The sequence below is a fragment of the Monomorium pharaonis genome, chromosome 1 (assembly GCF_013373865.1).
Source record: "Monomorium pharaonis isolate MP-MQ-018 chromosome 1, ASM1337386v2, whole genome shotgun sequence".
In the NCBI taxonomy this organism is placed as follows: domain Eukaryota; kingdom Metazoa; phylum Arthropoda; class Insecta; order Hymenoptera; family Formicidae; genus Monomorium; species Monomorium pharaonis.
Genome location: NC_050467.1, coordinates 37,337,515 through 37,362,165, shown reverse-complemented (window position 1 = coordinate 37,362,165; position 24,651 = coordinate 37,337,515). Strand labels below are relative to the sequence as shown.

The 24,651-nt window shown below is 45.0% G+C and overlaps 1 protein-coding gene across 8 annotated transcripts in view; it reads right to left on the bottom strand.

The window, feature by feature from the left end:
* The window catches only part of LOC105833132 (semaphorin-2A), a 325,878-nt gene that overhangs the window by 113,853 nt on the left and 187,374 nt on the right, over window positions 1-24,651 (bottom strand). Inside the window, exon 1 of one of the 8 annotated variants that reach the window (XM_012674604.3) lies at window positions 17,776-19,731. The exons of the other annotated variants lie outside the window; for them this stretch is intronic. Coding sequence (XP_012530058.2) covers window positions 17,776-17,956 — 181 coding nt within the window. The 5' untranslated portion in view covers window positions 17,957-19,731. Of the gene's footprint in view, window positions 1-17,775; window positions 19,732-24,651 lie in introns of those variants that run through there. 8 annotated transcript variants of the gene reach the window in all.

Below are 24,651 nucleotides of genomic sequence, written 5' to 3'. Positions count from 1 at the left end.
GGAACACCGCAATCAAAGAACAATGGCGCGATTGTAAGAAAACGCGCAACAATAGTATATTTAGCGGCTATTATCGTATACTTTTATCCATTATAAATATTGATTGTTACTTCACGCTCCTCGAGGGGGGAGGAGGCAGCACAATTGGACCGCATAAAATGATAAAATGAGCGAAAATAACCCGTCATAATTAATAATTAGACTTGCAGGATTTCACGTTCGCTATTCAAACGTGTACATCTTGACGTGAAATTCCAGCTTTCGAACGAAATAACATTGTACCGCTCGCATATGAGCTTCTACCAATTACTGACAAATGTTTCATAATCGGATTTTCATAACCGCGCTAGAGGTAGATTTGGACAAATCAGTTGAAATGACTAGTAATTCCTTCCTATTTCCCTTCCGAGTGGAATTGGATCCATTCGCGCAGCGATTTATTTGATACCTGTGCCCGTTGCCATTCCGCAATCCCCGTGAAACGCGATGTGTGTAATATCGCGCGATATCCTCGCGCGCGCATCGCACGCAACTTCCGGTGCGGTTTCTTCACCCTTGTCCGATTGTGCGATAACCGACGACGAGAGTGCGATTAATGGAATTTACGAGCGGCCGCAAATGACGCGTGAGGAGCGAGCGAAGCGTTAAGAGACCGATTTCCTCTCATCGGACGATAAATAACGACGGTGAGCGGGAAAAACGAAAGGGACTTACCACATAAAAATCTCTTACGGGCTCTAAGCTCGAGAGACGTTGAGACTTGTTATTTCGCAGCGAATCGAAAGTTTGTCGGGGCAATCGACAATCTACGAATAGGACCTCGGCCCGAAAGAAGCTCGAAAATGCAGCTCGACTCGCAAGTGCCGTCCCACGAGAGGCGGCCGAAGTTTCACGAATCGTCCCAGCGGACTCCGGCAGCTAATCACACCGCGATCCATTCGCGTCACTTGCGTTCGTCATGCTGTCTCCTATAGGAACCGATAAGAAGGTCCGATAAGGAGAACCAGAAGCGAAATCTATCACGGCCACTGACAGCTTCCGATTGACCCACATGGCGCGCGCGGACGACGGACGAAATATAATAATCGCCGGCTGTTACCGGTTCTCCCCATTTCGAGACGAAATACGCGCAACGCTTTGATACGCGGCCGCGCATTTCGACGACATTACTTTGTATAGCGCGCACGACGGAAACGAAATTTCGCAGCGCGCGGGCATTCGTGGTAGTTTAATGGAACGAAAATCAGCGCCAGTACCACCATGTTATAACCGGGGAGTTACGAGCTGCGTCCATCGCAAATTAGGCGTAAAGTTTGTCCGGCAATTCGGAGTCCCTCGCATACATATATGCACGCCCCCAATATTTTCGCTCGCCGTTCACCCTGTAACATCTAACCTACATCCCGCACATCGAATATCGAATTTTCTCAACCGCGGTCAGTGGCTCCGGTACTCGTGTGGCTGTTCCGTGAAGGCAAAGTACAGCACTCGTACCAGAAATCCATAATTCAGAGCCACGGCAGGCTGGGAAAACCGGCAGTTTATCTTGTCCGTGGGGAAGATTGTGCACTCATGTACGATGTGCATTACAATATTACGTGGTAAATATACATACCGCGACACACGCGACGCGCTGGTGTGATAAACATCCTCAATCCTTCGCTTGCGGTTGAGTTTAAAAAGATGCTGTTTTTTTTTTTTAACGCTTTTTGCGGTTAAAGTATGCGCAATTCTAAATTCTAAAATCTTTATTCTATTTTTGGGGATCGACGGTTCGGCAACTCGTGAAATTCGTCGGTTCATAGGTCATCGCCGAAATGCATACCGGATGAGTCATTAAAGTCTCTGGTGCTACCTTCACGCTCGGTTATTTCTGGAAATGGAAAATATCTGGTTCTGTTCCTCCCTTCCCCTAACAGCAGAACACGCTTTTCACGGCGTATGGTGGCAGCATATGGCGTGTGACTTAGAAGCAGATGCAACACGCGCTACGTTTAGACTCGACATAACAAATAAAACTGAATGATAAATAGTATTTTGTATCGTAAAATGAGTAACGCCGCATATTTCAGGATTAATTATTTCGTTACTAATGTTTCGCATAGCCCTATTCGTTGTCCCCTCGCTTTGCCTTCCATTTCACTCCGCCGTAAAGTAAAGCAAAGAGAGAAAAATCTGGTGGTATTAAACGGTTTCTAAAAGAGGCGAAAAGTACCACTTTCGAAGGAGACGACGCGCCGCAACGGATGATGAGAGCGAATGAAAATTTCCGTGTCCTTTTTTGCGAGCAGAGAAAAAAAAGAACGAAAAATGAAAGAGAGAAGGAGAGGGGAAAAAAACTTTTGCGAGGTATAGAGGTACACGGTATGACGCGCACGAATATATCTCTCTCTCCTCTATTCCCTTTGCGATGGCGGTGCCAGTGTTAAGTACGTCTATTTAATGGAATTTTAATGTCGGTTTTTAAAGAGTCGACGACGCACAAAACACACCGGCTCTCGGTGTTACGCACGTACGGCCGAGTGCTCGACGCGTGTTACGCGCCCAGTATCCGGCTGAAGCTCGCTGCGAACAAAAAAAAAAACATTTTAATTGCCGCTGTCGCGCGGCGCGGCAAATTTCTATACATACATTTTCCACATTCGGCCAGAGAACCCGTTGTTATTTTTAATTAATGCGGGCTATCGGGCCTGTTTTTCGCGGCTCGTTCGTAAAAATAATATCATCAGCGAGACATTAATGTCGACGAATTTATTCACGTCGCTCGCATGCTTAATTAATTCACATTTTTGCATCTTATTCATCATATTCTAAAAATGTAAAAACTTCCGAGAATGTGAACGAAACAATACAACAACCTAGCTAGCTATTCAGTCCGCTTTATTTTTAAACATACAAATTGTATAAAGATTAGAAATAAATTTTTCTTCAAATAGTTTCCCTTAAATTATCTTTAATAAGAATCGTCACATAATTCGATTAAGTATTATTATATCACATAATACTTTAAAAAATGCAATATAAATATCAAAATCTATAAATATTGCATTCCGTTAATAATATTTTAGAAATAGAATACATTTGTATTCATATCTGCCCCGGATATAATAGTGAGATAATATTGAATTATGGATTTTTGATATCGAAAATAGCAATGGAAATAGTCTACGTATAGATTTGAAATGTAAACGTTATTATATTTACTTTCCAAAAAATAATCTATATATATATATATATTTCTCTTTCGCATTATTTATAAGTTGTATATTAATTATAGAAGAGAGAAAAATATAGCTATTATTACTTACAAATTTATTTTGTTCGAAAACGTTCGAAAAGAATCATAAATAGTAAAAGCATTGATATTTCTCTCGATCGCTTTTAATCCATCTCGCGGCAGCTGGCACGTGCAGCTGGAGCCGCGTCTACCGGAATTCGCGAATCGCACTGCGAAGGAATTATCAAGCATCAACGGGTCCATTTATCCCGTTACTTTTTGCGAAGATCCCTCTTCTCGCGTTCTCGTAAATCCGCGTGGCGCGCGTCGACGATTTCGCACTTCGTACGACGCGGCCTCCGTTACAACTGCGCGTCTACACGCGGACGACGTAACCATAGAGCGCCAAGACGAGATAGCGAGTTTATGTGCCGGCGAAATGTTCGCCGTGGGATCGTGCGTAATTCACCGGTTGGAGGAGCGGCCCGAAACGGAGTGCGAGATCGTTCGTCATGCCGAACAGTCTGCGGGTCGTTCCACTCGCTCGTTCGCCGCGCTACATCACCGTTAGCGTTCGGATGTAACCACCAAATTCATACTTTCACTGGCATGCTTTCAGACATTCGTGCAATATCGACTTTAAATTTGTGATACCCGGGTATATCGTATAACTTTGGCGAGAAACACCTCTCGTTCGTACTTTCTCGATAAGAAATTTGCATCTTCACTAATATTCACACGCACTTCTCAGACGCTTCGCGCATAACTTAGCAACTTCTAGCCCTATTAAATAAACTTACACAAACGTAAGCGAACGTTTACATTATAAAATTTTACAGTGACTGAAGTAATTAAACAAATTGAAAATAAAAAATTAAATAATTTGATTAACTTTTGTATCTTACTAATAATATTTAAATAGAATTACATAGCGTTTTCATATTCATTACTGTTACATTGATGTGTCTGATTATAAAGTTCTGACAGCAATAGAAATAGCACTTTAAAGTGTGTGGATTTATTTTGAAGGTATTTAAAGCGCCGTTTTAATGAAAGCTTCGTTATTTCTCTTAATCGCATTTCGCCGAGTAGCTGGCATGTGCAGTCGGAACGTCAGATTCGCAAATTACACCAAATTATTAGCATCAACGGTACTGTAATAAATTACAAAATTTATTTATACGATGCTCACAGCACTTCAGACATTTAATTTCATTGCATATCTCGCGACGACGTCGTGGATCATCCCATCGGGATATTTAAAATGAACTCAGTGAATTAATGTTGACAGCGAAATTAAGCTAAACCGCTACTAGTTTATCGGCAATGGATGAAATTACAACACGTCGAGATCGATTAAGAAGGGGAGTAGTTTCGAAGTATCGGAAAAGAGAGAATCGAAGGCAATCGTTAAAATAATCGAATAACTCGATATTCACTTTCAGTAGAGTTCGATAATCATCAACGTTCACAGAAAGTTAGGTATTCCTTGGTAATAAGGCGAAAGTTTAACGAGCACCCGCTCACGTTCACGCCCAGGGGTCAGAAAGACTATTCGAAAGTTTGATACTAATAAAATAATTTCATCGCTTCTAATGGTTATCATAATTATATTTTTTTTTTCCTCGGTATTCGATAATTCGTGATGCATAATACATAACCCCATCGTACGCTTAATCGCAAGATTAAAAAATACTCTTTTCTTAAAGCCACTCTACTTTATATCTCGCAGAGTTTTATAAAAATTTCAATAACATTCAACCAAATTCAAGTAGTATTGTAAAACCGCGTATCCGAATATGTTGTGATCTATTCGTAATTTTCTACGTAAATGAATAAAAATTTTGCCACAGAACGGAAGCGCGACCAACCAGAGAAGACCATTCTTTTCAGTGCGACGAGAGAGATGGGGATTTCGGGAAATAATTTGAAATTTAATTAAAACTGCTATTTACCCGGCGGATCAACGGGGGCGACAGTACGAACGATGGGAAACGGGAAATGGTACGAGAGGAAACTCTTTTTTTCTCGCCAAGAGTCTCCAGGCAAAATAGCTGTATGATTACCAGTAAACAGCGCGGAGAATAAAGTAATTTGCCAGCAAGGGGGAACGAAATTTTCCGATTATTCCAATTTATCATTCGCAATTTTTGCTATTCCCTATTTTCACGGCTTACGTTCAGCTTTTCCGGAACGCCGAGCCATAATATATTAAACTTGACACTACTTTCTTAGAGTTTTATAACAAAATTGTCATTTTATACCATAAAACGAAATGCTATTGTTAAAGTAATTGTTGAGGTTTAAATAACGACGAACGAGCTAACGATTGTTCCGCCCGGGCAGGCGTTAATGCACGCGCGAAAGAGAAACGCCAGTATCCTATTATCGTTTCGGGCGCTTTGAGCGCGAGTACGTGCCTTTTCCGAAGATTTACCGAAGCTTGCGCCAAGCTAAACTCGCAGAGGCTGCCGGCGTTTTCTCGGCACGAGATGCGGTGCACGGGTTCGTGTTCTCGGAGCGTGGCGGGTCGGTCCCATCGTGCGCGAGTTCGGACGACGGAGGCACACGCGAAGGAGCACAGCCGGAACGGCGAGGCGACGTCTCGCGTACGTAGGTAGAACCCGGGTTACAATTAAACGCCGACTTCACGGCTGCTTACGGCCAAAATTTATTCCCATCGCGGGGAACGGCCGACGGCAGTCTGCTAATTACCCGCTCGCCCGGTTTAAAACCGTCTCGGTGGCGTACGTAAGGAAGCGAAATATGCTCGCGACGGCAGAATGCGAGCGCGAGCATTTCGCGAGGAAACTTATTAGCAATACCGCGTTTACAATTTCCCTCCTTTGCCTCTTAACAATGTCTCTCCTACTCGGTTGCTGCTCCACGCGGCCCTTACGGTCAACGAGACCGGTCTAATTCGGGCGCGGAGCTCGCCTTTTGTGCCCTCGCCGTTTGCGATTTCGCTAATAATGCAGTTTCGCCGCCGCGGCGGCGGCGGCGGCGGCGGCGTCGCGATCCCGCAGAAATGCGCCAACCCATGTAATTTCCGTGATTTTCACCGAGATTACCGCGCGAGCGAACGCAACGTTTAACGAGATGCCGCCACCGCCGCGTGGCGTATTTGCAACGCAAAATTTCGATAATTCGAGTTTTCGTCCTACGCGCGAGTTCGCTTTTCCGAAAACGCTTCGCCGCGTTAGAAACTTATTTCAGCAACGAGAGCACGTCATAAATAATTATTACCGTCGGCATGCGGCTTATCATAATTTCGTCATCTATATTCCTCTACGTGGTAATCAACACGTGTCCCCGCGCCAACGTTTCCGTCACGACAGGGCGCGGCACATGTATCGTCTTAGCACTTGAGCTCGTTTCACGCTCGCCGGAACAACCGCCCGCGAATTTATAAGGGCGGCCGATCGAAATAACCGCTTTAACGCCGTCGCCGGCAGCGTCGGCTGTGCAGGGTCGAAATCATTCCCACGAGCGTCCTTCGTTCCGGCGGCGTGGCGGTGGGATAATCAAGCGCGTTGGAGAAGAGGCTACAGGCCGCGCACTCCCACCGATGAAACGAGAATCGTGTTGGTTGCGACCGCGAGGGCTCCGCTGTCCGCGCACGAGAGAAATGTAAGCGGATGGCCGCCAAAAAGGATTCGCGTACGCATGTATAATTTCCGAGTGGAGGTACAAGAGAGAGAAAGAGAACGAGAGAGGGAGACGCGAAAATCTTTGATCGGCTTTCGAGAGATCAGGAATGTAACGTGTTACTGGATATTCTACAATGCTTTGTTATGTATTACACTGTGTAACTGAATATAAAGTTGCGCGCGTAAACTCGACACCGTCGCGCGCAAACAAAGATGTAAATAACGCGGAGCACGACGGTTGAGTAATTTATATTCATAGAGAAGTTAACGGTTCAATAATCAAGGAATCTACATTTCTGATTTCAGTCCTAGATATCTGCAGGACTCGCAAAAGCACAGTTTCGAATGTTCATAATTATTTTCCTAAAATTATATTGGCATGTCGCGGTACGTTCCATAATTACCCTGAAATGGTCTCCGCTAGATATCCCGGAGCGATCGATCGCGCTTCAAAGTTCCGAAGAAGAGGATTGGAGAAGGCGAAATGCAGCTGCAGCTGCAAACCCAGCGCAACATTAAGGACATACCGCAACGAGAGCGAACCTGGCAGTATTACTCGACTAATCACTTTGTAACATGGTCGAGCTAGACTCCTTCGGGGTTGAGTAAGATGAACAAGAAGAACGGGGGTAGCGGTAGTGTTTCTTGGGAGTGGGTCGAGGGTGTCGGAAAGAGGTGAGACAGGCCAACAAACCGTGCCAAGTGCCAACTTCTCTTGTTAGAGAACAATTAAGAAATGCAATGTTGCAAGTACAGGTCGGAAAGATAGGAAGAAGCTCGGTGTTTTCACGCGTGCCAACACGTATACACGTATACGCCGTCCATGGCAGAACCTGGCTGCTTTTTGTGTGTTTCACGGACAAATTAAAATCTTTGTACCATTTTCCGGAAAATTGCAAGTGAAAAATAGAAATGAGAAAGATATATGGAAACGCTGGCAAGAAGGGGGTTGGCTGTTCGTTATAATGTCTGAGATGATATTACATCGTACAAAAAACCGCGCGGACACGTTGCAATTTTCATATTATGCAATTTATTTCCATTATACTTGCTAATTTTCGCCAATTTTAAACTCGTGCGTATACGTGCGGATTTATATACTTTAATTATCACAGGCTATAGACGTTCCTGCTATATTTCAACTATCCGCAAATGATCAGAATTTTAATTAGAATAATTTATTAATAACAATTTGTCCGTATATTGCGAAACAATTAATTTGCATCCAAATGGATCACCTCCCCAATTCGGCTGTGTTGTGTTTTAATTAAGCGCGCAAAATATTCTCGATTCTATATTTGCCATGTCAATAATTGCGATCGTATCGTTTCCACCACCCTACTATTAATAATTATACGTTTCTTTCTTTCATGACAATTACGTACCAAACAGACATTAATTTGGTAACAACGTAGCGAGATTACCTGTTTTATTTAAATCGTAGGGAAATTATAATCGAGCGATTTAAACGTATTTATACAATTATTTATACAATATTCACTGCACCTACGTCTAAGGTAACTTTATACGACAAAGAAACGAGAGAAAGAATGGAAACAATTTCCATGCACATTTGTATGACCCCAAGAATTGCCCCCAGAATCGTACATAATTTTTACAGCGAGCTTACGTAGAGGGTCTCGCGCGACAATGTGGTTCCGGTATTGTATACATCGGCATCGGATTTGATGGTGCCATGCGGTCATGTTACGCACGCTGGTACAGGTCGTTAAGGGGGCGATCCCCGGCCCTTTCGTCCGGCCATTACGAAGCATTAACTGGCCCGGTCGACTATCGCCCCCGTGGCAACGGTTATAATACTTTTTTTTTTTTTTCGTTTCGCGGCGATAGCGCGTGGTTTCCAAACGGAGCCAGTTTCCAATTCCCCTTTGTTGCTAGCGAGCTTCATCGCCCTCGCCTTCGCCCTCGCGAACGCGCATCCCCAAAACTTCCTCTTCACCTTCGATCAACACGTCGGTCACGAAGCAGGAGAGCTGAGAGTAAAACTTTGCGCTCCCTAACTTTAGGGAACCCTATCATTATCATTCGTCGCTGAACGAGTTGTCACGAAACTTTTTGGGGCCGAATGTTGGTTTCTGTAATTCCCCGGGCAGCATCAGTCTGGAAATTACAATCTCACGTAATGCACGGCCACTGTTGACAAAGACAGAACGTGCGGCCAGCGCAAACATTTGGCTGGGGTCGTAATACGTACCTGTAGCACAGGACGCGGCTGTAAAGTAATTAGCTCCCGCCGGTCGGACATTTGCGCCTTGAAGGCCAGACTGTGCCTTCTACGATTTTATGCCGTCTGGACGTCTCAAAGTAATAATAAACTTTAAAGTAATTAAGATATATCGGGCTCCAATTACGGCCAGCTCCAAGAGAAGGGCGCGATATCCTCCCTCGCACTTTTCGCAAGATATACTTTACGTTCTGCCGGCGCCGTACTTTTCAACGACTTCGATCAAAGTCACTGCGATTAATTTCACGTTGAATAAATTAGCAAGCTCGGCCCGTTAAGTAATCCAAAGTCGCGCAATGTCAATATTCATTAAATAATATAAATGATATTATTAAGTTTCGCGAAGGGAGAAAAGGCAGAGTTGCGCCGCTCGTATTTCAAAACCGAGAAACGTGATAATAAAGAAACGAATGTGTCTTATCAAATGCGTCCCTTATGCGTGTGCATCACGACAAACAGAAAACTCGTACGGTTAAAAGCCTCTAATTTACCATATGTGTCGTCGTGCAATTACCCCCTTTTTTTTTACTTCGTATTCTTGAATCGTAATCGCAGCTTAATGTCCTTTGACCGGATGTTCGGTGTAGGACTAGGGCGTAGTACTCGGTGCACGAAACGCATGCATGCGAGATAAGTTCGCACGCGATTATTCACGGTGGTTTGTGCGTACGACGGACGCATGAGCGAACTATCGCCTACAAAAGTCCAAAGTATTCCGCAAGTGTACGTATACCTGACCCTCGAGATCGCGGTAATTGCGTGCGAATTCCGCGACGACGGCGCGTCGGCTGCTTTTTACTGCCGGTCGTTAGTGTAATTAAATCCTCGCCGCTCACGAATAAGAACCGGGTTGAATGTAATCGTAAATTTATACGCGAAACGTCGCTAGATGAATCGAAACGATCTTTACACATCCGTTTCATTTCCTGACTGTACGTCTCGAAAGAAATAGAAAATTCTATTATATTAATGAGATATACACATTTTTGGAAAAGGCAATTAAAATAATCATTAATAAATTAGTAAATAAACTTAATTGTTTGATATGTGTGAATGGAGGAACGTTGTAAAGATTAAAGTGAAATATAAAAAAAAGTGCAAAATTACAGGATACGATTTCCAAATTAGAGAGAGCTACTGGAGAGAAAAAAAATGTAGTCTAACGTGTCGACCAGAGAACAGCAACAAGAGACGAGTGGCGAACGGCTAAGGTAGTTCTTGTATCGCGGATGTGTTGATATCAGTCGTAACAATTTATTCGGTCGGTGAAGAACACGAAGGAAAAGTGCGGTTGCTCTCGGCGCGAGGTCTCGTCATCTTTTTTCTTTTCAATATCGCCGTTCGAGATAAAGCGAGATTCAATTTCCTGTTTCTGTCCCTCTTTCTCTCTCATCTTCTTTCTCTCCCTTTCACCTGTTCTCTTTTTCTCGCTTTTTCTACGATCTGCAAACGGCTGAAACCACGCGGTCTGAAATTCCTGTGACGAACAGATATCGTCCCCGACTATTCGAGAGGGTGGAGTTGAGATAACTTCGAATACGTGGAAAGGCTCCGAGGGTTCATGGAGTGCTGCGCGACTTATATCGGGGATTTGGTACGTGCGTGCGCTCCGAGGGTGGAAGAGGGACCGGACGATTAGGTGACTAACCCTCTGTTTGCACGGTGAAGTATTCCGATAACAGTGGGTCCCCCTATCAACTATATCTCTGTGCCTCGTTTATTGATACAGGACAATTAGCCTGCCTGCCATCGAAGCGCAACAGAGATCTTATTGAAGCTCACTTGAGATTATTGAAACACAGGGGATATGATAACTTTGCCTCCCATTTAAATTTGCATTTGTCATAGAATGTAACAACCTCGTAATAGATTCATGTTGTTCCATTTCATTTTGCTATCAATTTCACGCTTTTATTTATTTAGCTTTATCTCGTTTTATTCCCAAATAAAACACATGAAGCGCAAAGCATTGTGCTTTTTTTTTTAGAAAATAGCTATTAAAATAAACAGATAAAATATTTAAACATAGCAGATATGTGTAGTGTTGAATTTTATATCGAATTTGAGTTATTTTTTCTATAGATCTGATAGATTCTGCTAAAATAGAGTTAAATAATTTAAATTTCATTCAATTTAATTTTCACTAGATGCACATGTTAAATATAGATGCTTTAGTGTGAAACTAAGCAATTCAACCACAGAAATGAGTTTAAATTAGATGAGAATTTTAACCATATTAAAATTAACTATATTAAAATTTTATATTAAAATTTCTTTCAACGCGCATGGAAAAAAATAACATATATTATTGAATTCGAGAAACCGACTTAAAAATTTAATTCTTTAATATTTAAACATATCTGTAACTTTTCACAAAAATAATAAAAAATATAATTTCAACGTTAATATATTTTTCTTTTTAAATTTAATTTTTAAAAAATAAATGAAAAAATGAACAAAATATTAAAAAAAAATCAAAACAAGAGTCCAGGAGAATCCACATATAGAAAAAATGGTTTTTGTTGAAATGTTTAAAAATAATTTTTCATTGGTCCATCAAAATTATATAGAACGTCAAATTTAATAAACTGCAAAAAGTTTTGACACTTTATTAATAAAGCGTTATAAATAACCATATTTTAATAGTTGTATAGAAATTATTTTCAGATCTATATCTAGCCAAGTTTTTATGTGTTAGCAAAATCGTTTTTTTCGAGTGTATTTTATCGGAAAACTGATCTATTTTTCATCTTTCCTTTTTCACAAAAGAATTTTTTCTAATAGCCTTTCACACTGCTAATACACATTAGAAATGTATCTAATAAAGATATAACTAACTAAAATTAAAATTAAAATAAACTAAAATATTTAAAAAACAATGTCGATCTATTAGTCGCGACGATAAAAGAAACGGTAATTGACAATTATTATCTCTACGTGATGTCATAAGATCACGCATTTACTTCCGATTTATTTCCGTTTCTTACGTTCACGTCTGCTACTTCCCAAAGTATCTGTCGTTAAGAATCTTCGGGGACCAGGCTGCATCAACAAAAAAGCCACGGTAGTGCATGCACACGCACTTGACTGCGTGTGTGCGAAAGTGCCGATTGGATGGGAACGCAACGCAACCGCGTACGCGGATGTGTCGGCCGAAGGTAATCGCCTCGATGTTGGAATCTCGTTAAGCAGCGTGAAAGAACTTAAGACGCCGTTAAGATCCGCCGCTCGAGGGCCGCTCGTAGTACTCGTCGTACAAGAATGTAATATCCGCGTGTGGTTTACAGCGCGACGGGCAACGACTTATCCACCTGGCTGTAAAACTAAGACGCGCAAGATTCCGCGCCGACGACGAGATTTCGCGCCCGCCCTCAGACGGGCGAAATAATACGCCCACGTTCGACAAATAACATTAATTTAATCAGAAACGGCAGGATTCTCCGTGTATATACGATGATCTTACGACGGTTATTACCGGCGCTGATCATACTCTTCGTTGGGCGTAATTGCCAGGATGGCACCGTAATCCTTTCCGAATCACGTAAATGACGAGGAAAGCATTCTCATTTCCGTATTCCTCTTGCACACTATGAAACACGCGGAAGACATTTCCTGATTATTTTTGTTATTCGATCGATATATCGATACGCCGATCAGACTATTGAAAGGTAGAGGCGTAATGGCCTGAATTTTTTAGCGCTATTGCGTAATCCGTCTCGCTTTCGCCTTTACGCATCATCATTGTGAAAATCTCCAGTGTCCGAAGGCAGACCGCCGTCGGAACATCCGAGACACCGAGCGCGTTATACCCTCATTATCCCCTTAATCCGCGAAAAGATATTCACGGCGACGAAATCGTCTTGTCTCACGAGCAGGCATTGTACTTTCGCGCGTTTACACCGCCAAGTACAAAGTGTTTTGTGGAGCTATAAAAGAGCGAAAAAGAATGAACAAGAGAAGCGGACGGAGGAAAGATCTACCTCCTCTGTTCTCTCTCTCTCTCTCTCTCTCGTTTCTTCTCGCTAGATCTTTCAGAGTGCACGTAATCCTGTCGTTGGAATATCCAACATCTCTCGACACGCTCGCAGCCTCCGTCGTGTTTCGCGTACTCTTTGTTCCGCGTTTCGTGGAGCATGCAGGACGCCGCGCCGCGCCGGAGTTTACGTCGCGAGCGGATTTCGCTCTAGATTAAAAAAAAAAAAAGAAATGAAAGCCAACACTACACTAAAACTGCTCCTTTCGGACGAGAAACGTGTAAGCTGTCAAACATACGCGGGGCCGACTATACGCGATACGCGAAAAAAAAAAGGAAAGGAAAGAGAAGAGCCTGTTTAATTTAATTCGCACTTGCAAAACTCTTTGTATGCGGACGGGGAATTAAAATTCGTACGAGCTTCTCGAATCCGATTAAAACGGCGATTAAAGCAAAAGCTCACGCGACGGGTTTAGGTTAAACGGCCGAAAACTCATCGTTCTTCGTTTTCTACCTGGCTGTAATACCCCGGCAAGTCGCCGCCGCCGCCGCCGCGCCACCGCTACTACGCTACTACTTCGAGAACGCTACGCGATTACGTGAAAGCGGCGGCGACGGTGACGACGACGACGAAGAAGAAGAAGAAGTTACGAAGTATTCCTCGCGCTCGCGCGCGAATCGATCGCAGGCGGCTATCTTGCTCGCAGTTTGGGCACAGATTTGCACTAACACTTCGCCCGCAACTCGGGATTTCGCAACAAAGTTCCCACTTTTGTGTGCACGCCCACAACGATCGCGCGAACTTGGATCGTGTCTTCGCGCTACGCGTCGTCCTCGACCTCCGCGCGCGCAACCGGCGCCCTTTATCCGACGCCTCGCAACCCCCGTCCCCACGATACGCCACGTCTCGCGTGCTTTTTTACCTCTGCGAGAGAACTTCCAGAGAATCGGCGGGCGAGAAAAAGAAAAGCGAAATAAAAAGCTGGAAGCGCAGCTAAGAACGGCACGAATAATGCATAGTAGGACTTAATCGAATCCCCCGGCGCTTTTTTGCCACGGCGCGGCAGCGTCGCGTCTTCCGCCGTCGCGACGCCTCGCTCGTCCGATCGCGACCGAAGATTCGCTCCCACCCCCCCCCCCACTCAACGCGCGCCAGCGAATCTAAAGGAAAACTTGGAGGATAATTTGCAAGAGTCCGCGGCAAGGGTTGTGTGCTCCGCTCTTTCACTCGGGCGCAAACGCGAGCAAGACGCGCGGGCCCTCTCAAAGGGAATAATTCGACCGTGGTGTACCCTAACCCGCGCGCCGCGGGTATACGAGAGCTCCCGGCTGATTCCGATGGTCTAACTTCGCCGGCTTTCCAAAGGCAGTGTCTCGACATTCATGCTGACCCCCGCCGACCACAGGAATGCGCGGCTCCGGAATACCGCGTGCCGGATGAGTCTTAGCTGCGGTCGCTCATTACGACGTAGCTTTAACGGAAACGATAACGAACGTGCGAGAGAGGGAAAGACAGACAGACAGGCTGAATCGGACGACCGGTAGCGACGCAGTTGATTCGCGAAGCTTTTAATCTCGAAAATCTTTAGGACCTTCGGGCGACCAAAGGAAAACTTTCGCAGCGGTCCGTCGTCCGGTACTCACGACTGCGGCCGAACGACCGCGCTCCTCCCTTCGCTTTTCCCTCTTCTCTTTGCCCAGTTGCTTGCGCAAACATCGCTCGCAAATCTCTATGCGGCGCAAAGAGAGCATTGCCACTCGAACTTCTCGGATTTACCGACGAATTAGGAATATGTAATCTGCCAGGGGAAAAAAAAAGTATCGGCTGCAAAAGACTAATCGCAAAAAACTGAACATCAGCAATATTTATTGCATTCCATATGTGCACTTTAGCCAAGCGGTGCGTTCAGAGGACGATTTAAATAGCGATGAGCAATCGAGATTAAAAATAGACGCGTTTTTTTTTCTAAGTGAAAGGTTAACGGTGAGGTTTTCGAAGAGGCACAGTTTAATACAACGGGACGTAGTCGCGCACGAAGTTTCGTGCAACTTCGTTACACGCTCACATGTACGACGGGTTACATGTCAAATATGCGTGCAAATTGGATCAGCAGATCGGTTTGAGAAGCCCGGCGAAATTAATATCCGTTCCGTTAGTTACCGGAGATCCGATACGAAGGGCTTAGAATGCATGATCGCTTCGTGGTGTAGACGCCCGCCCGCAAGTATAGATTAGATCAATGCGATGTGTTGTGCTTGAATACAATATATGTATACTATATATATATGGTACATGTATCGAGCTTTAATTATCGAGCGTATTCACGACGCTATCAATCAACGACGCCGTCGGCCGATGACGAATCTCGTGAACGAGTGCACCAGTGCGTGCTTGAAACTCTCAACGGTCACCGATATTTCGAGTGACAAGAACTGTTTGCGAAATCCGAGTATCTTATCGCGCGAGCGTAACGCTGAAGACGATCAAATAACGACTGTATACGCAGAAGTGTCCGCCTGCGTATCATGCACGCCGGAATTTACGTCATACTCCAGACATAGTCGCGCAAAGTAAGATTAAACGTATTCGCGTTCCTGCAGAAGCGTTCTCGCCCGACGATTGTCGGTTTTCCTTCAGCATTCGCGGAACGCATAGCTACACACAATTAGCCGACGATAACTCCGAAACAAGCGTCGCGGAACGCTACCAGTTGCGGGTACGCCGCGGCGCATCACGAAGCCCCGATGAAACTTCGTGCCAAATATTCCGCGCGAACGCGAAACCGGCATTCCGCGTACACCCTACACGCGCGCGCGTATCCCGCCGGAAAGAGCGACGCCCTACAAGGACAATAACCGCGCCATTGTAATGAAAATTCCGCCATTGGCGCGACAGGAAAACAGACCGGCGGAGTCCGGCCGCAAATCCTCCAAAAAGTCCCCCCAGAAAATGCTACGCTCGCAGAGAGAAGACTCGGGTACGCGCGCAGGTTACTCGCGTGCGTACCTACACGGCTGTGTATGTATGTGTGTGTGTGTTTGTGTACGTGTGAAAGAGAGAGAAAGACGCTCGTAAGCAGCGTGTCTCCCCAGCATGCGGTCTCCTGCTACGTAACACACGCGAGAGCCGGCACGCACCGACGACGCTCTCTCCACACTCGACTCGACTTCCACGGCTGGCCCGAGAGCCAGCCGGCAAGCCAGCCAGCGAACCAGCGAGTCAGCCAACCAGGCGGGCAACCGACCGTCCGACCAACCAACCAACCAACCAACCGACCATTCCACATTCCATTCGACGGTTCTCTCTCTCCCCCCGACACCATAATGAAGTCAGCCCGGGCGTTCTAAGCCCCGGTAATATCGCGTGGCAGGGCACTCCCCGAGATAATATTGGTGATGTATGCTAACGGGCATTTCGTTGCCCGGGGTACGTACGTTTTTATGTTCCACTCGTACCGTCCGTTCTCCTAAACGATTTAGCGCGAAGCGAGAAAAGAGATGGGATAAAGAAGGGGTCGGTCAGCATCCCTCAAGAAAAACGCCGGGGAATTTAATCCCTGGTGTGTATCGCCGCGGAAAGTGTTTTTCGCACGTCGCGACAAGCGAGCCGTAACCATCGGCGGTTTTGTCAACTTTTGCCCGGCGAGGGTCGCACATCATAGATCGAACGAAACAACGAAGAATAATTAAAATTTACAATTTGCGAGTCTTTACAGAGAAAATTACTGCCACACTGATAAAACACGTAATTTCGAAAAAAAAAAGAGGAGTAAAGTTTCCTGTGATTAATTTCGCGTAAAGTCCGTCTACCTGCATCAAATACGCTGATTGTATTTCATTAAACGTAGGTGTGAGCGATTGAGTTTGCTCGTTCGCACAATTTGTACTGCAAATGGCTGGTCGGTCGCAATAAAACGGTCCCGGAAGTCACAATATTTAATTTGGAGGATTGCAAATTAATCACGATCAATATCCTGGTATATGTAAAAGTTGTATAGCAATTGTCCATCGGTTGTCGCGAATAAAACGCGTTACAAACGTTTCGTTATAAATAAAAAAATAGGTAGCAAAAAGAGCAAATAAAACGCACTCCATTGGCAAATAAAATCTAAAAAATACCTACGCTATTAATTATCTATCTTACATGTGAAATAGCAATATGTGAAATCCATTTTTCAACCTTGCCTCGCGTTCCTTTCGGCTGGTATCAACATTGTGTAACGAGTATTGCGTAATTTATTCCAGCGCGGATTACAACTATCGTTCGGAATTTCCTGCATACAATTATCACCCGAAATGTGCGTGCGTGAGGAACATGACGAGAAACCGGCGTCTGTCGCTGCGAGCAGCAACATTCGACGCGGTCGATGAGAGAAAAGGAAAAATCACGATACCACGTGGCACCGCTATCGGTCTCGCTATCGCCTCGCTCTTCCGTTTCCGCTTCCGCCCCGAGCCTGGCCTACCGTAACCGAAACGAGCTGGGTTTGGCTCGGGATACATTTCGTATTCACACGAATATCGCCAGGCAACCACTGGCTAATGCTCATTGACCATAGGTATCTACCCAATAATCACACAATGACCCTACGGTCATTGAGGCGAACACAATCGTCGGGCGATGTTAATGCACTTCTTTTTACGACGCGCCACTAATCGTAAACAGCGGGAGCATTCAGAGTTATCTCACCTTTGTGATGCCTGAGGTGAGAACGTCCGCAGCACGGTTGCTCGAAATACGCGTGCCCGGGGTGAGCGCCGGCGGGCCTGGTGGCCGCGCTAGGACCCAGAAGCTGTCCCAGGACAGCTGCGAGAACAGCTGCCCTAACTATCGTTGTCATGGCGTCCGGTAGTAGCCTCTGCCTCTGCATGCTCACAGAAAAATAAAAACACCTTTTCACTATCCTTGTCGCGCTCCCCGTTTCGCTCTCACTCCTCCTTCTCTCGATCTGTCGAGAAACGTGATCCTCGCGGTCCGCTCTACCTCCGCCAATTTCGGAACATTTCGCGCACGAAAACTGTCACTCCACCGCCGGTATGTCCAATCCGGGCCCTGACAAAACTTACAAAGGACCGCCGCGTGGACCGCGACGCTCTGGCCTTGAGTAGAAAAAGAAGGTAGAGTCTCCGGCCGCAACGTGGTTGTTGCCCTTTGCCGCTGGCAACGACAACGACGGCCGTTCACCGGCGTGTGTAAAGCGTCTCTCTTTCTCTATCTTTCTCTCGCTCCCTTCCTCTCGGTTCACTCGCCGTCCTTGTCCTGTTCCTGTGGCAGGTACACTCCAAGATAGAAATTCGACCGCGTGTTGCTTGCGCGTTCAGCTTGCTCTCTCTCTCTCTCTCTCTTACTCTCTCTCTTGTAGCCTCTCTCCTCGTTCCTTCTTCTTCTTCCGCGCTGCTTCAAGGGACAAAGGAATTCTGTTTCCGCCGCCTTTTACTCCCTCTGTATAATCCGATGCCCTTAAGTTGCAGGTAAGTCCTTCGAACGACGAACGAGTCTCGTTGATGACGCAAATTTTACAAGATTTTTCTCATTTCCCTGAGCATCTGGTGATCACGTTATCTACGCCATTTAAACGTTTCTTATCTCTCATCGGCGGCACATCCCGAGGTTCGTCGCGCGTTGTTATTGTTACGACGCTTCTTAACGAGGAATGCAACACTGCGGCTGTCCGAATTCGGAGCGTCGTCGTGCGTGCGCGAGTTACCAACTGAGAAAATCTTGGTCAACTAAATATAAAGAACGAGACGCGTACGATGGTCACATCTGTTGCTCGGAGTCGACGTAGCTGGGAGCTATCGCGCGTACATTCTCGTCGGAGAGCAATTGCAGACGCGACGCGACACACCGCTGCACATCCGTCACAACATGATCGAGCCGCGGTTGATCAAACTCTGAATCGCCAAAGACAAAAGGAGCACGCGTCGCGGACTGACTGGATGCACTGAGCGACAATGAACGACGATTGCATAGACCTCCCTCGTTGGAGGCCGCGGCACGACTGTTACCCTCTGACGCGCGTTGCCGCGTTCAGCCGTGCTCGGCGTCGCTCGGCCAACATCGGCTCCACTCGGCTGGAGCTGCTCCAAAGTCGTGCCGCACGACTCCTATGTGATCTATCCACACGGCAGCCGACCGATCTTTCTCCCTCTCTTTCTCTCTCTCTTCTACGCAATCCGCGTTACGTACTCGCTCGCCGCGAAGAGGCGAGGAAGCGTCAGCCCTCGATATTTCTCGTAACCGTGGCGCGCCACCCGCTCCTTTATGGCGGCTATGAAAAATTTTTAGGCCGCGCGACAGAGCACGGCCGGAGGGAGAAAGATACTCCGAGTCGGACTTTACGGCACTTTCACAGCGGCACCGTCTCTGAATTATGAAGAACCCCGCCCGCCCTTTTTCTCTTCGGAACGTCAAACGAAACACACCGTCTTACTTGCCGTACCTTTTGACAAAGCCGATAAGCTTCTTCGATTTCGTGGCAAATCTTTTGGCAGATTTCTCACGCGATTATCGAGCTCTCTGTTCTACTTTTCAAATGAGCGCGCGATATTAATATGAAATATACCGGATTCGTAACATGAAAAGAGATACGGTACTAAAATTATCGTCCGTGTTAAAAATTATGAGCTTAATTATTAATTCATGCTGCATTTCTGAACATTTACTTAAATTTATATAAATTATATTATTTTTAAAGAGAATATAAAAATATTTAAAAAGTTCTAAAAAAAAAACCTTGACTTTCTGCCAAATTAATTTTGAGATTTTTCATTTACTTAACTCTTGCAGTACATATAAATGTCATACTTCTTAATCTTAAATTTTGTAAACCTTATGAACGAATCCGTAAATTAAAATTATTTTTAAAGACCTAAGAAATTTTGTGATATAAAGTCGGTGAAATGATAAGATATCGTATATCTTTTGGTACCCTATAATTTATTATTATATATTTTAAAAATAAAAGAAAGGATTAACAATTAAACTCTGATATATATGCATAATACATTTCGGTTTGATGGTTGACGCAAACGAACGCTAATTGAAGTAAAACGGTTAACGTGATTATTCCTACTAAATCATTTGGTTAGCGAAAATTCAGTTAGCGGTCTACTGAGTGCATGCAAATGTAATTACGATGCGAAAGCGAAATCTTGTTATTCTAGGTGACTATTCATATTATTTGTACGAACTGAGCGAGAAGAAGAATGCCAGACGCGATTGTGCAAGTCAAATTATCATTTTTACTGTCACGTACCGTCTACTTTCAATATCAGATCTCCTATACCTATTGCGGAATGCGTGCGATGCGGACGTCTAACAATAAACAAATGCCCAAGTGTTCCCTGTCTCGGGCTGAACAAAGCTAGGGAAAAAAAAAATGACGGCGGCGCATTATCAAAATTCACTTTACATAGCCGCATTGTATCGCTCTGCCATCCGCGTTACAAAATCAATTCACACAGACGTGCCGTAGAGAATTTCTGAGGGGTCGAGATACACGTTTGCTACATCATGCGCACCGATGCAGCCCGAAGGATGCCGCGAGAACCAAGTCAAGCGGGGTGTATGAATAAGTCGATATGCTAATGCGAAAATCCTGCGAAGTTAGCTGAGCCCAGGCTGAGCTGCAAAGAAAGTTGCACGGCATCCAGGCCACGGTACAAAGTGTCTCTCGGTAACGCGGAAGGGGAGACAATTTTGTGCCCCCCGTAGACGCAGCGGTACGGGGTATTACGGCCTTAGTGGGTACAGGCCACTTTCCTTTGTTGCTTCGGTGCGAGACTAGTGAAGGTGCAGTCTACGGAGGTAAGGGAAGTCGTAAGAATTTTAGAACAAAGGGAAAAGCAGTCGGGGGTGCTCTAGTAGAAACCGTGGCTTTTCTTAGGATTCTCTCTCTCTCTCTCTCTCTTTCTCTTGTAAAACGACAGGGTCGGTCGGGTGCTGCAACCAACAAATCCACCAGCCGCTCTATTCCATTTCATTGAAATAGTTTAGAATTGCATGAAGCTACTCGTTCGTTCTCTTCTATCGTCACGCTACTTCTTACGACTGCCCTTACACTTTGCTGCGGGCCACCGGAGACGTCGCCTTTTTTTTTTGGAAGAATGCGTAAGAGGCCGGTGAGAGCGAGCAAATCGCCGGAAAAACCGTAAACTGCATCTCGCCGGTATCATCCGCGCTCAACGTTTGAGATATATAGAGCGTCGGTGTACGCGACACGAGCAGGCGCGCATGTGTCCACGAAAATCGCGTCTGTCGCGAAACATACGAGAAGAACTATTTCGCACTGGATGCGAATGGAAGAAACTGCGAGATGTCTGATGCGCTTTATGGAAAATTCTATAAAGTCATGTGAATTCTATGACAAAATGTCTGTTCGCTTGCGACATCGAAATTGCACATATTCCGCTCATCTCAAAGTAACAATTCGATAAAGACTACGTCGTATGTCCAATATGATAACGTAAGGGGAGAGATAACTAGAATAGAATCGAGGGGACATTCAATTTTCACGGTTCGTAGAAAACGATGTCTTTACATTGGAAAACGATCCCAGACAACACGCCAATGTTCACAATCGGGACATTAGACGTTCTAAAGATGTCATTAGAACGTCTTACAGACAATGCGCTTAAATGACGTCTTTACGTTCCGATTTTGGATGCGCGTGTTGTCTGGGGGATCAGTCGATGTTACTTTCGCGGAGGGTTCGCGATCCTTCGTTAGTTCTACTTCAATGGTGACAAACGTCTGAACCTCGCGTCGCGAGACGCGAGTGATGAGACGGCTTCAGCGCGGGTAATATTAAATATTCAAAGACGTCAAATCGAGTGCATATTATCCTCTTATTCCACAGAGGCGCTTCGCGCGCCTTTGAAGCTCCCACGCCTCCTTGCACCCGAGTCGCGAATCGACAGATCCCTTTTTCGTACGAACGAATCGAAAATATTTGTCGCCACGAGGATCAACAAAATCCGTGTCCTCAGTCGAGCGTTGCTGCTCCACATGTCTCACGATTCTGTGTACGGACTTCTTTTCATTTTCATAGTCATTCTTTCATCCTCGTTCTCTTGTATACAAACACAGCACGAGTACACAAACTCAAATTACTTTCGATATATAAGATAAACAAAAATATCGAAAATCGATGAGTTACGTTGCGTGCGGCAGATCCAATTTTACATAAATTTCACGGCAAGAATACTCGTGACAGATAACGATATATTATCGTTACAAACTTTCACGCTTACGGAATAATCGCCACAATTATCGTCTAATACGTGTCGGCGGCTGAGAGGCGGCATCGTCCGACCATATTGCACGCAAAGCCCCTAAATAGCGCCGTAATTACCTAGCTGTCTCTTTCTTATTATTCAGTGTTTCCTTCCGCCGAAAGACACGACAGCGACGGTATCCCGGTATAATCGAGACTCGCATACAACCTTATAACCACGGCGGGTTCCTTATAACGTGGCACAACTTCTTTCCTCTTCGGTGCCCTTCTCTACCTCTCTGCGTCGGTTGAAAGGTCTTATGCCCGTAGGAGGGCAATCCGTTAAATTATACTTAATATCTATGCGGCACGGTTCTCACTTATCCCTCTCATCCAAAACACACGGTACGCATCGAGATCTCATCATCTCGTTTGAGGGGAACGAAATGTAACAGTCCGTCGCCTCCTCCATATGGGATCCAACTAATGTCTCACTTGGCCGTAAAAATCCGCGTGTTCTTTTGTTCCACGAGAAATCCGCTTAACTATATCCTGTATAAAACAGCTAAAAGAGACGTAAAGAAAATTAAAATTACAAAAGCTACGCATATGGACATATATTCTGGTGATTTCACTTCGGAGGGAGCATTAAATTTCGATATAAATAGACTTCCAAGCTACGTATATATAATCATGTATAAAGAAATATATCGGGTAAAAAAAAATATATATATAGTATATAATATATGGCTGACTTGACTCAAGAAAATACAAAGAATGAATATTGTTTGCAACAAAATTTGCCTACAATAAACTGCTAGAAAAATTCGACTAGAAAAGATCTGATATCGTTTTTCACTAAAAGATTAAACGATATTGCAAAATATATGTCACTATGCTTAATAGTATTCTCTTCTGATTTCCCATCCATGATTAATAGATTCTACTTCGTAGGCATCTTCTGTGTGTACGTACAACTTTAGCTGATTCCTTGGTCGATTATGAACCCGGCGCAATTCTCGCATTCTCGACCAATTACTCTCGCAGCTTAGATCGCATTCCGTTCTAATCCGCGAAATACTTGCTCGGTTAGAGCGTCTTTGATAAACGATTGCGGTGCAAGAACATCTAGACTATTCGACAAATGAAATTTAGAGAAATAGAAATGGCGATCGTTATTTAGTTCTACTTTTTCTCTGTTATTACGTGTTCCATTGTAATCGGTAGAACAGAATATGTCTAAATATGCAAGTATTTCGAAAATCTGTATGTAATTGAATATGAATAAAATGATACAATAAAATATTATGTTGTTGTTTATATTCAATTCTTTAATTATTTCCTTGATTTCATTATAGTATATTTGTCGTTATTCGTTTTGATATATAGTAAATTCAAGCATTACTCCTCGAATCGTTCGCGAGTAGCATGTGGAAAACAAAGCGTCATTCATGTCCGCTAATTTTAGTACGGGTCGTAACGTGCGTCTGCAGTCGATTAGGACGCGCTGTTGCACCAGCCAGTAGCAAAGCCTGTGTAAAATGCGTCTCGCAGTCCGTATTCCGTTCTGATCCACAGAATATTCAGTCAGGTAAAGCGTCTTTGATGGAACACCTCTTTGGTACGGTGACAACGGGCATTGTACGGAAGGTGAAGTACAGGAAGAGTGGAAAGGGAAGGAGACCACGAGAAGGCGCACGAGAAAGAGAAAGCTCGAGGGATAGACGGGAGGGGGGGGGAGGAAGCGGGGTCTGCACGGGGTGTGATCATCAAAGTGACCCATACCCTGTTAAACGGCTCACGTCTCGATCACAGACAAGCCGGAGCAATGCCGCCGAGTGATACCAAGGGTTGCGCCGGCCGAGGGTGTCACGCTGGATTTAATTAATGCAATTTAGCATCCATCCATCATCTCTCGCGTTTTTGCCTTAACGAGGGCTGCCGTTGGCGCCGCCGTTGCCGTTGCTGCTGCTGCTGTTGCTATTGCTGCCATCACCGTCGCCGTTCCGTCGCCGCTGCCGATGCTATAGTAGGTCTACGTGGTACTTTGATGAGACAAGCAAGTCTCTCTCGATTATATCGATACCTGAACCGTCCCCTCCTCCCCCTCACCCTGGGCGCAGCCCTTCTTCCTGCCTCGACCACCGTCTCGCATCGTGGAACCGGGGCTTTACGATCACCCAGCCGTATTAAACTGCGCCGTACAAGCAACACGTTAAGCTCGACGTCCGTGTACGTTCATCAACGTGCGGTTGTGCATGTTTGTGTGCGAGCCAGCTGCTACCTATACCCCGCTCGTATCGGGGCAATAGACATCAGCGCGGTGGGTAATAATAGTGCAGGAAAAA